Source organism: Mus caroli, chromosome 16 (assembly GCF_900094665.2).
Source record: "Mus caroli chromosome 16, CAROLI_EIJ_v1.1, whole genome shotgun sequence".
Classification (NCBI taxonomy): Eukaryota; Metazoa; Chordata; class Mammalia; order Rodentia; family Muridae; genus Mus; species Mus caroli.
In genome coordinates this window covers 47,071,866-47,084,603 of record NC_034585.1, presented here as the reverse complement: position 1 = coordinate 47,084,603, position 12,738 = coordinate 47,071,866, and the positions used below count along the sequence as shown (strand labels likewise).

Here is a 12,738-nt window from a genome sequence, read left to right as displayed (position 1 = left end):
GGAGCCAGTGGGGGATAAAATAATGTAATTTCAAGATATTTTTATTAGACATCTCAGTATGAAGAAAAATAATACCTTCAGTTGTGGTTTTATCGAGTTGTTTAATAAGGGAAACTGCAACATAAAATGCTTTTAAAACATTCAGGGAAATTTGATTCCAGAGTATAAATGACTAGTGTTGCTGTGTAATTAATGATCACACAAGGCTTTAGGAATTTACTAATTGTTAAAGATAGAATTTTAACTATCCTGGGTATCTATTAAATTTAAAATCAATTACAGCAACCTACGTGATTTTTAAATGTTTCAATAGATTTCCACAAGCATAAAGTAATTAACAATAAACCTTTCTCATTAAATAGGTTTCCATCCTTACATACTCATACTTTATGTGATAAAGTAAACAATTATCTGAGACCTCCCGGGGAGCAGCATACGCTTCCTATAATTAAACACTTGAGTTTGATTTTGGACAACATGTAGCATATTGCCAATATACTGTTTGCCTTTTCTTAAATACAGCTCATTTACAAACCCAATAGGTGGCCACTTTTTAGAGTAGGAACTATTATTTTTACATAGGAAATCCCTTATTAATTACTTAATTAGCTTCATTGCGGTGCTATGATGAAATCTGTTTAGGTAGCCCCCCGCAGCCTACAAGTGGAAACCAGAATGTCCCACTTCGCATCTTGCCTTGTTTATAGTTACTCATATAAAATATTATCTCATTTATGCTCCAAAGTCTAATCGATTCAGCTACTTCCAAATTATCACACAATTGGTCTCTCAGGGTTCCTTCTTTCAGCTTAGTTACTAAATGTTTCACAGTTACATTCAAGTACATGTAATTGTGCTGAAGTCTTTTTTGTTAACGTTGTAGCCTTAATTGAAGGCCAGTTCATTCAGCTGATGTTTATTAAGAAGTTTTAGTACTCCAGATTTTATGGTAGTTATGAGTGATACAAAGAAGGCCCCTGGTCTTCAAGACCAAGTCATTTGAAAACTACTTCAGGTGTAACTTTTCAACTTTGAATCCTCAATTGTGAGTGTTTTACTAAACACAAGACATTCTTTCAGCACAGTGCATGAATGCTTTACATCATTTCCCATTTATATCTTTGCCTTTATTAGAGTGAGTATAGTCTTGTTTACCCACAGGAGTATAGCCTTAGAATGTATCCTTAGCTTTTTTTTTGTCATTGTGCAAACATCATAGTTTATTTACCCAACCAAGACCGTTTTTTACAGAGCAAAGCAATGTAATCTTATGAGAACACCATTGTGGTATGTAGGTAACAAAAACATTATTGTAATTTTTACTTTTCTTATTCTATTTTAAAGCAACATCAATTTTTTAAAGTATATAGTTCCTATTGACTTGCTTTGTCATGAAAGTTTTTTCCGTTAATATATAAATTGAAATATTTTTCAACCAAAACTTTTTTGCTTATTAAAGCGATAAACCTAATTCACTGTTTTGTCATGTAAAAATGGCAAAAACAGTTTTTTGTTTCTGTTTTGAAAATTCGCAAAGAATAACTCATACCAAAAGTACACTGTATCCCACTGTCCTACTGATGAGTTTACACTGCATGACACTGTCCTACTGGTGAGTTTATACTGCATCTCACTGTCCTACTGATGAGTTTACACTGCATCCCACTGTCCTACTGATGAGTTTACACTGCATCCCACTGTCCTATTGAGCTTACACTGCATCCCACTGTCCTACTGATGACTTTACACTGCATACAACTGTCCTACTGATGAGTTTACCCTGTGTTCCACTGTCCTACTGGTGAGTTTACACTGCATCCCACTGTCCTACTGATGAGTTTACACTGCATGACACTACCCTACTGATGAGTTTATACTGCATCATACTGTCCTACTGGTGAATTTATACTGCATTCCACTGTCTTACTGGTCAGTTTACACTGCATCTCACTGTTCTACTGATGAGTTTAGACTTCTGTGAAGGAACATTTTTGAAACTAAGGAGGTACAGATTAGTACCACTTCTCAATTCTCCCATGCATTCTGACCTGGGTGTCTGTTGTCATTTCTGCCTGTTGATGAGGAAAAAGAAAGCTCAAATAGAACTATGGTAAAGGTTCCTTCAGCTCCCCATAATGAATAGAAGACAAAATGTGTGTTAGAGCTCTTTTATACAATTTTAGATAATTTTCTCTATAATCTCTTCACTAGTAAGGGAGAATTTTTTTTCCAGAGTTGTACTGAGGTTGCCATTTTTCACTCTATGTAGACCTAGGCTGTATTAATAACTATAAACGCTAATGGACATTGAGATAGCACTCCACACTCAATTAAAATGAAATAAATGGAGAAAACCTTTCATTACTATTAAAGTACATTGTAGATCAAATTTCCCCTTATGTAATGATCTGAAAAGCATTTATTGTTGGAGACCCCATTTTAAAGCATTAACAGAATAGATTACTGTCTTTTGTTATATAATAATGTCATTGTCAGATATAAAGGAAGTAAAATACTGTGACAGAGGGTATGCATTTAGTGACAGTACTGAATAACAAAAGAAGCAGCAATTAGATTGCTCCTTTTTTATTTTTGCTAACAAAATACCAAATACAACATTGAATGCCTCCAAGAGGAAGGAGCCATATGTAAAGCAAGTTGAAGTTAGAGTATTTAATCCGCTGAATATTTGCAGAAAAGAAAGTTGAGGGCCACGAGGCGAAGTTTGATTTTTATAAAATTTTGAAAGTCTTGTGATCTTTGAGAATTTTTCATCAAAATCTTAGGATCAATAGTCAGTGTGATTGATGTTCTTGGAGGATAAATGAGCTTCCCGCTCACCTCCAGCCTGAGCAGCGTGGCCCTGGATGGCTGGGTAGATGGGGCCTATCTCTTAAGTCCTCCTGTGATGATGGATTTTGTCCACACAGTTGACCTACATAGTAGTTATTATACTTACCTATTTGCTCCAGACTGTATACCAAGTCTTCCAGCATTACTTATTTTCCCTGTCTTCACTATAATTTCTTTCCTGGTAACCTTGTCATAACAAATGATTAAGCTTTTCTGTTGTCTCTTATAGCTGAATCAGATCAAATAATTGATGAGCTACCAAGTTCCAAGGACATATTGAAGTCTTTACACACTGACGCTGCTCTTACCTCTGACCTTTCTTGCTGCCCATAGCTTAATGTTTTTATATGAATTTACATTTTATTGCTCTCAGTCATTCACATTTTAAGCTCCTCTAATCAGTATATACTTGACTAGGGTTCTAATGTTGTACTTCAGTGGTAAAATGCTTACCCAGCATATCCGAGGCTCTGGTTTCAATCTCCAGCACAAAACAAAAGCTTAAAAATAAAAATGTTATATGCTTGTATTAAGCATTTACATTGAATTTAAGAATCTAAGGATTCACATTATGATATAATTACATAGTACTGTCCCTCATAGTTAAGTGTCAGTTAAACATTTTCTAAAACATCCCTCATATATCAGGCCTTTCTCTATTGCACACTTGTTATCTACTTGCTATATTATAGACCCACTGCAGAACTAGTGTTAATGCTTGAGTCGGAGCAGGGACTGTATATTATGTGTAGACAGAAATGTTTGTGTAGTTAACTGTAGCTTGTGAGCAATATGAAAGGAGGCACTCTGCCTTGATTCATGCTTTCTGTCTCCAGTGTGTAAGAAGAGTATGTCTTCTGGTCGGTGTTCACTGGGCCTGCAGTGAAGGTGCATAGTATAGAGACAAGAGAGTAAGAAACTATATGGGTGATTGTTGGAGCCTTATATTTTCCTTAGCACTATCATAAGTTAGTGTAATCTGGCCTTCATTAACATCATTAGTGGATGATTCATTGATCAGGAGGACAGTATAATTTCCAGTACACCTGATTTTCACTGAAACAGATCACTAAGGGACTCGTGGCAATATGTTACTAGTGAAGAACGTATCCAAGAATTGAATATGAGGAGAAGGGCCCTCCCAAGAAGCCAGACATTCAAGTACTAACGATATCCTGCCTTTTTCACAGCTGGGACTTTCTGCTTAGACAATTTTAACTACTGAATGAGATCATATTATTTCTCAAAAATGGATTAAGAAATGTGTTTGAAAGTGTTTGGTCACTTCGGATGCCTGTTCATCTAACACAGGACCCCATGTGCCTTTTACTGAAGCATGATAATGATGCATATGTTTACTATGTGCTTTCCACCCCTGTCTGCCATTTGTCACTTTCTACCTTTAGGCAGCAGGCCAGGTTATTTGTCAACCACAGCTTAATATGTAAATTCCCCATTCACAAGCATGCACTGTGGTAGAATCTCATTTATGTCAACTTTGATGCTTCCAAATTCATTCTGCTATTTTGTTGTAAATTCGTTTGGCTCTGGCCTGGTTTCTCATTTCAACCAATTTATTCTTAAGGATAGAACTAGATACTCGGTGGTTAAGAGTCCCTGCTGTTTTCTAGTGGACAACCGGAGTTCATCATATTGGGCTGCTTGCAACTGTCTGTAACTGCAGGTTTCTTCATGCCTGTGGCTTTCAAGGGCAGTATGCAGATACCCACACATAGACACATTTGCACATAATTCAAATAAAATAAACCTTTTTTAATTAAAAAGAAAAGTATTTCTTGATTTTAGTGGCCTATGTAATTACTTCACACACACACACACACACACACACCTGTGTACTGTGTATCTGGTAAATTTATCTTACATATAAAACAATGCCAGAAAGTGAGTTTAAGATAGCATGGGGATAAATATCATTCATTGTTCTTAGTACTACATTACTACCTACATTATAGCACTTATTAATATAAATTATAGTGAAACCTTATGCCTTCTCTTATATGGGTCTCTTATATTGGCTAGCATGTGAGGTTGAGAGAATCATGTTAGCTAGTAATGGGGATGTTTGCGTAGCTCTTAGACTTAAAGAATTGTGAATTCAAAACTGTCTCATAACAATATGTTAATAAAATAATCCAATAGTAATAGTTGAAGAATACATAGGATATAATACATTTTCTTTTTGTTTTGTTTTTTTCTGTTTTGTTTGTTGCTTGTGTTTCAATTAAACAGTGTAGCTCTGGGAGTGTATAATGGATATCTGTGATATAATAGAAACATGTGATATATTTCTTTCTACATGCCACATCAGAGTTTGTTCATATGTGGCCTTCTTTGTGCTCATTAAAGACTATTGACATGTATGTTACACATTACAGATGGCGGGGTTAGCGTTACTGCCCAAGGATAACTAAGCAGAGACACCTCGTGATCCTGGCTCATCAGTCTATATTCACTGTTCTTTCTTCTACTTTGTCCTGTGTCTAAAAATAACCAAAAAGTTGCTCAGCTAGCCTACCTTGCTCCCTTTTTACTTGACCTAGGTTCCTTTATCTCATACTTGAGAATTTTACTTTGTCTATGTTTGCCCTACCAGAACACTGAGACCAAGATTTAATTTTGTAAAACTATTCTTAGTAGATTAAGTCAACCAGTGTGCAGAATCTGGTTGCTGGTCCTAGCGTTTACCTATGATCCCAAATATGTACTGAAGCATCCTTTGAAATAGATGCTAGGGGTTGGCTTAGTGGATCATTAAGAAATTCCTGTTCTTTCACAGAACAGGGGTTCAATTCCCAGGATCCATATGGAAGCTCACTTCATCTATCGCTTCAGTTCCAGGGCATCCAGGGCCCTCTTCTGACTTCCATAGGTACCAGACATGCAACTAGTACACAAACATACGTGCAGACAAATACCTATGTGCCAAAAAATTAAATTTAATACACACACATGCACACAGCACACCATTCCTTTATACACATAAAGTTTTCATTCTTTAAGAGAGGAACCAGGTGTGTTGTGCACACTGTTAACAGTAACTCCAAGCATAGCTGGTACTGTGCTGTCTGTTAAGCCCACAGACAACACTGCTCTATGCTTAGTGCCTGCTGCCTGATGTAGAAGGGCCAGAGTTTTAGCCTTGTCCTTGCCATCCTCAGATAACCCCCCCCTTTTTTTTCTAATAAAAAACCCCTCAAAGTCAGGCAACTTACTAAAAACAACAACAGAGTAGAATATCCAAAGTGTCTGGTCTTTGTGTTGTCATCCCACGAGTTAGATAACTGCCGTGTTTCTGGGTCTCTGTGCTATGTGCTGTCATTTTCTAGAACAAAAGCTACTGAAGTCATGGAATGTGTTTTTTTTTTTTTTCTCAACCATTTTCTGAATGAGGGGAAGGGTGAATGTTGTTGAACTTCTTAGTCTAGATGTTCATTAAAACTGCTGCTCATTTGTTTATAGTATAAAGATGCATTTATGAAAGCAAATCCTGGCTACAGATGGTGCCCTACCACAAACAAGCCTGTGAAATCGCCAACACCCACTGTCAATCCACGGAAGAAACTTTGGGCCTTCCCATCCGACTCTTCAAGAGAGTTGCCAACCCCCAAGAAGGCAAAGACAGAAGAAGTTCCTCAGCTTAACTTCGGAATGGCAGGTGAGTTTACACAATTTGCACCTGTTTTTAAAGGACAAAGCAATACCTGTCTTGCAGCACTTTGCAAATATCTAGCATATGATGAGGTTTTTAGGGTATGGTTTACAAGGAGTGTACATGCAGCTGATGGAGATTGGGCCAAGTAGTAAATGCTGTGAGTTTCTGCCAGTGACAGTATGGAAATGGCAACAATAATTTGGGGCTTGTCAGGACTTTAGAGAATTTTGTGTTAACAAAATTGTGAGTCTCTCCTCTCACCCAGCTTTTGGCTCAGTACTATGCAGAGTAAGCACTGGAGTTATTAGTATTTAAAAAGCAACAATTATGAAGATTATCTGAGTATCTGATACTTCAACAGCAAGCATGTGAACAAATCCATTCAAATCTGAGAATGGACCAATAAATGTGTTGTAAGGGATCCCCCACCCTACCCTACCTCCCATCCCCCTTAATGTCAACTCTGAGCCAACTGAAAATTCCAGATGGTGCCATTTGCTATTTTACTCTTTGGGTGGTAGGGCATGCTAATGCATTTATGACCGTGAAATGAGACATTTACATTCTCCCTCCACATACACACACCCAATGGTTGGATCTTCCCTCTTCACTGTAATGAAAAGGATTTTGCCAGGAAGAAATCGGGAGGTTGAATAAGATAAAATCTGGGGAGTTCGTGCTGAGCCAGAGTTCCTACACCATGCTACAAGCAAGTATTTTTCAAAGTCCTAAACTATTTACAGTATAGAAAGGCTAGTGGGATGCGGTTAAGCCGTACTGTGAATTAAGTGGTCAGTAGGACCGTAGTTGAGTTTGGGCTCATGTGAAAAGTATATGTGATATTGTATGAATGCCAGAAAAATGAAACTTGACCCATGGCAGTATTCTTGGGAAACAACAGTCTTCAGGTTGACTGCAGTGTCTGTAGTGGAATTCCAGACCAGCTCCCAATGCCTGTTACAGAAGAACCACAGAACATCTGCTCCTGCCTTAGCTCTTGCCTGTACAGTTCTAGGCTCAGCTCGTTTGATACTAGTCTCGTGAACTCCCTGGACTTTCCTTGTTGTGATGTAAGGAGCATGGTCTAAGACCAAGAGAGGATGTATAGATACTGACATCGAAACTGACTCTCTTTGCCAGTTAGTATCTGCTGCTATTCTCTTAATTCTAAATCTAGGTTAGTGTGTACACTTTTTTGAGTTTTTTTGTTTGTTTGTTTGTTTAATGCAACTTTTTGTCACAAACCAAACAATATCTGTATGTAAATTATAGGAAATATGTAATAAGTCTTTTAGAAACAATGTTTCTGACATTAATAATCTACCTACAAAGTAGAACTAGAAGTCAGCTTTTGAAAAACAGTATTCTGTGATGCAACATATAGGAAAGAAAAACCCACCTTGGTGGCATTTGCCTGTCCTGTGTCATGAGTTGGAACTTTGTGACCAGGGCTCACTCCTAGCTTGTGTACAGTATTACTGCTTTGATATTCCAAGTTATATCCCTTCTCAACAAGATGAAAGTAAACTTAATTACCTTTGATTAAAAACCTGGTGTTGCCGGGTGTGGTAGTGCATGCCTTTAATCCCAGCACTCAGGAGACAGAGGCAGGTGGATTTCTGAGTTCGAGCCCAGCCTGGTCTACAGAGTGAGTTCCAGGACAGCCAGGGCTATTCAGAGAAACCCTGTCTCAAAAAACCAAAACCAAAAGAAAAAAGAAAAAACAAAAACCAATAAAACCTGGTGTTTAGCTCTCTGAACCTAGCAAATACAAAGGGAATTGTTAAGATCCGTTTAATACAGAATCTGTTTTGTCTTAATCTTGTTTATTTTCTCTGTAGCCATTGACACTCTACATTTTATAATTTACAATAACCTGGCTTTATCAAATATGTGATTTCCAAGGAAAGAAATATAGAGTTTGATATACTAACAACCCTTTCAATAAAGGCAAAGCGTGCTAGTTATGCAAATGTATTTTTGATAGTTCTGAATAGCACTGTGTAAGTGATAGGAAAATGATAATCTCTTGTCTTAGTCTTTAGGATGAATAGCAATCTTCGTACACAGTCACCTTTGCTTTCTAACTGGAATCATCATGTCATTGCGTTCCTGTTTTGCTTTGTAATTGGAACTGCACATTTGTATCTCACCAAAACTTTCACTCAAGGCTAGCTCCCAGGACGGTGGCGGCAGCAAGAGTGCTTCCCTCTCAGGCACCCTGCACACTTACCTCCCGCTAGATTCATTCCCCCTTGATTTTACTTTTAAATAAACAAGCACAAATTTTATCAGGCACAATAGTTCTTAAACTTTGTATCACCGGACTAGCCAGGATTGGTGTGCTATGTGTGTGTCCTCCCGCATGGGACAGTGTTGGGTGTTTTAAACTCAGGATTATTTGGTGACGTAATTTTCTCTTTGCTTATCTCATAGCCTTCTATTTTCTATCTCTTTTCTTCTTTTCTCCCCATCCTCCTCCTTTTTCCTCCTGTAGTGTGTGTTTGTCTACCTCAGAACCTCCTTTTCTTAATTTAAAAGAAAATTATATACAAGGTAGGATTAAAGTTGTCTCCTGAGTTCTCAAGGCTGACTGAAGAAAGCTCTACTTCAGGGCACACATTTAAACAGACGAAAATGTCTTCAGGCAGGCTTATGATAACCTCATTCTAAAGATAAAATGCGTGTCTTGAGACCTGTGTGCACCAGAGACACACAGGTACTTTCACATGTGTTTTTTCATTGAAGCTTTAAAAGTTAACATTGAAAGAGCTTTAAAGAATAAAGGGTTCTGGTGGAAATGTAACCTGGAGCAGAGATCTACCACTGTACTGTTTCATTTTGTCTCTCTCTACCAATTGACTGTTGAAAGAATTAAGGCAAAAGAGTTGGCTAATCAAAAAAAATTAGTTTTAAATCTTGGAGTTGTTTTCATGGCAGCCCTAGTACCCTGAATATTTATATATCTAAAACATATCTGTTATTTTAAATTTACTTTGAAAGTTTTAAAGGACTATTTTCAAAGAGCTCATTTGAATTTGGAGGCCAGCTGGAAATTTCTCTGTTCTGTACTCCCTGATACGCTAGTACTTTTGACCAGCCCTGACTTCACAGGGCAGAAATAATAACAACAGTCTCAAACTTCTCAGCAGACAAGCACGAGTATACTTCAGTTAAAAAACAAACAAACAAACAAACAAACAAAAACCTTATATAGACGCCCCAGTCTTAGAAAGAAGTCTTAGCTTTGCGAGATGATTCATTCAACAGTTGTAGTATGAGGGAATCATGTTGTGTTGCAATGGTACTAGAACAATAGTATTTAATTGATTTAAAAAGCCTGTGTGGTGGCTCATGCCTGTTATTCTTGTACTTATAAGACTAAGGCAAGGAGATCATGAATACCAGGACAGCCTGGGCTTCATAGTGAGACACTGTTTCAGAAAAAGAAAAAAACAAAAACCACCGGCTCCTTAAAGCATGTGTATATTAAGCACACAGGTATCAGGTTATATAAAGAAAGAATTTTGAACTTTTTCCATTAAATTTAAATGTGGGTAGTTTGGATTTCTGCCTTTATGAGTAATCCTTTTCACTCTTTATGGTTCCGTGTGCTTTACGCTTCTAAGTTGGTTATTTGCTTTTGCTCTTTAGATCCTACTCAGATGGGCGGCCTGAGCATGTTGCTGCTAGCTGGAGAGCATGCTCTTGGAACACCGGAGGTAAGCCAGGCCCTTCGTCTCTAGGGGCTCATTCCCTGCTCCCTGTGGGGCTTCAGCACGCAGCCATCTGTATTCTCCTCACCTTGCTGCTACAGTTCTGCCACTTACAGCTCATGGAGAAACTGCCTGGTAAAGTTTTAATGAGTTGAGGGTAGCAGACGTGGTGCACAACTCAACAACGGAGTCTGCGATTGTTTAAACCTAGGAGTAAGAGATCCAGCGCAGTCGCTTATCATGTGTTGGGTCCGTGTCATGGGCACGTGGATTGCACCCTAAAATAAATTCACTCTGTTCAACACATTCCCTGTTGGTATCATGTTCTCATTTAGACTTGCTAGTGGGAAGCTGACAGTAAAAGTATGAGACAGTCTGTCTCTCTAGTATCCTATTTGAACATCTGGAATGATAGCATTGCAAAACTGTTTCATCCTTTAAAATAGAAAAGAGAAAGGACCCAGAGCCCCCATGACCTTGTTCCTGTGATCTAGTTCTCAGTCTGCTGTTGCTAAACATTTTTGGATCTGATTCTGTGCAGCTGTTGCAGTTAACCACACATAGTTTGCATTTGACACATAGTTTGCTTTTGTCCTAGCTTGTATTTTCTAGACCCACTTAACAGAGATCAGTTGAATTAACCTGCAGGTTGTGTTATTTTGCTACATTCTGGGTCTTAATTAAGATGGGAACCAACCCATCATAGATTTCAACCCAACATAGATAATGTAGGACAGGTTTGCAAGAGCTACCACTATTGCCATGGAGAGAGCATCCAGAGCCAAACCTGCTCCTGATGTTAGGTAGTAACAGCTGTAGAAGCTTACAGCGAAAGATTTTGTCAATTTCCTTTCTTATTTTTTATATTCTTGCTTTTAGTTTCATTTTATTGCAAGCCTGTGCTATTTATTGTTGTTTTAAACTCTGAGTAGCTCATATAGGTTTAAGTTAATCTATTCAACTATACAGGCTGTTTGTACATTGTGCTATTGTTATTTATAGTTTATATGCTAGACTCAAAGTTGTTGAGTATATATTAAATTTAGCTAATTTGTTCCTTTTCATTTTAATGTGTTAAAAGTATTAATCTGTATTTATGTTGTGCAGAGCTTCCACTGAAAAACATGTGCATGCGACTCTGTGCTTTTGCAGCTCATTATTGAGCATGTTTCTAGCTCCTAACCAGAGCATTGTTGGGGATCATTTCTGTTCCTAACACATAGTATGGCCTCTTAAAGGCAAAACACACTCTTGAGCATAGAGAAGTCTAAGTGTTCCAAAGGTAGATGTGGCAGAGAGTTGACTTTTCAGCAATCTGATCTCACCTCTCCTCATGGACACAATGAGAATGTTTTATTACCAACTTACTCCAGGATACATATAAACAAATAATCACTGTAGATCTCTTCAGTGCTAGCAAGAAAAAGGAAACAAATTTTCTACTTTGCTTAAAGTTTTACTATTTGAGCTCTTTTTAGTAAGTTCTCTTGCTTCCTAAGAACATAGCATTTTGAGACACATAGTAAAAGCACTGCAGTGATGGGCTTTTTTATTCGAGTGAAATGGAAGCGTTTTGAGGACTCAAGAAGCAAACAGTACAGGCGCAGGTTCCTATAGCAGCAGTGATGTCTTTAGGAGTTCAGATTTGTGGTCTTCTTTCCTCCCCTTATCTCAGAGACATTTGGATCATTACTGAAAATAATCTTGAATTATTTAAACAGTAAAATAGTAAAAACTTAAGTAAAATAATGTTATCTCCAAACACCAGTGGAGAACTTAGAGTCCATTATACTTCATAGATTTCTCCCTCTCCATTTTTTATTGCAAATAGGCAGATTTGTTAATAGAACTGTGTAGGCAGATTATCTTTATGATAGTAATGATCTTTTTATCATCATAAGATAAATAATAAATAGTCTGTAAGTAAATACAATAAATATATGTTGATATAAAATGAGAACAATTCAGAAATTTCATATTTTTATGTTAGAATAATTAATCATAGCAATATTTTAACAAAATATGCCACCAAATCATATAATCACAAAGGCATTTAAAGTGATGTGATATGGAGTCTTTATTTTAAAATAGTCTTAAAAGGAAGGAGGCTTTCTGTATCTATTGACCCTTTATTACATTTATGAAATGCTAAGGAGAATGCTTTTCTCACGTGTGGAATTTAATATAGGGAATAGGTTTTCTTAACTAGTCCAGGTATTTTCTTTAGTATAGCTGAAATACTAGAACTCTGCTATAAAGCTTCCAAGGCCTCTGTAGTATCCTGGTTTATGTAGTATGCCTCACAGGTATAGACAGTTTAGTTTCTTGAGATGTCAGTGAACAAATTATACCAATGTTTGTACTTCTTCTTTTTCCTGTCCTCCAGGTCTCAGTTTATTTACCACAATAGATCTGTGGCACTATTAGTTGGGCATTCTTCTACACTGCTGTTTCTGAGCCAAGTAAGACCTTTTGCTCTTGGCTGCAGTCAGCTGG

General features: G+C 37.4%; 1 protein-coding gene across 14 annotated transcripts in view; it reads left to right on the top strand.

Annotated features, from left to right (window-relative positions):
- Bbx (BBX high mobility group box domain containing) overlaps nt 1-12,738 on the top strand; it is a 243,810-nt gene that overhangs the window by 158,640 nt on the left and 72,432 nt on the right. For all 14 annotated transcript variants that reach the window (XM_029470820.1, XM_021185666.1, XM_029470809.1 and 11 more), the window contains 2 exons: nt 6,334-6,529; nt 10,181-10,248. In XM_029470820.1, coding sequence (XP_029326680.1) covers nt 6,334-6,529; nt 10,181-10,248 — 264 coding nt within the window. The remainder of the gene's footprint in view (nt 1-6,333; nt 6,530-10,180; nt 10,249-12,738) is intronic.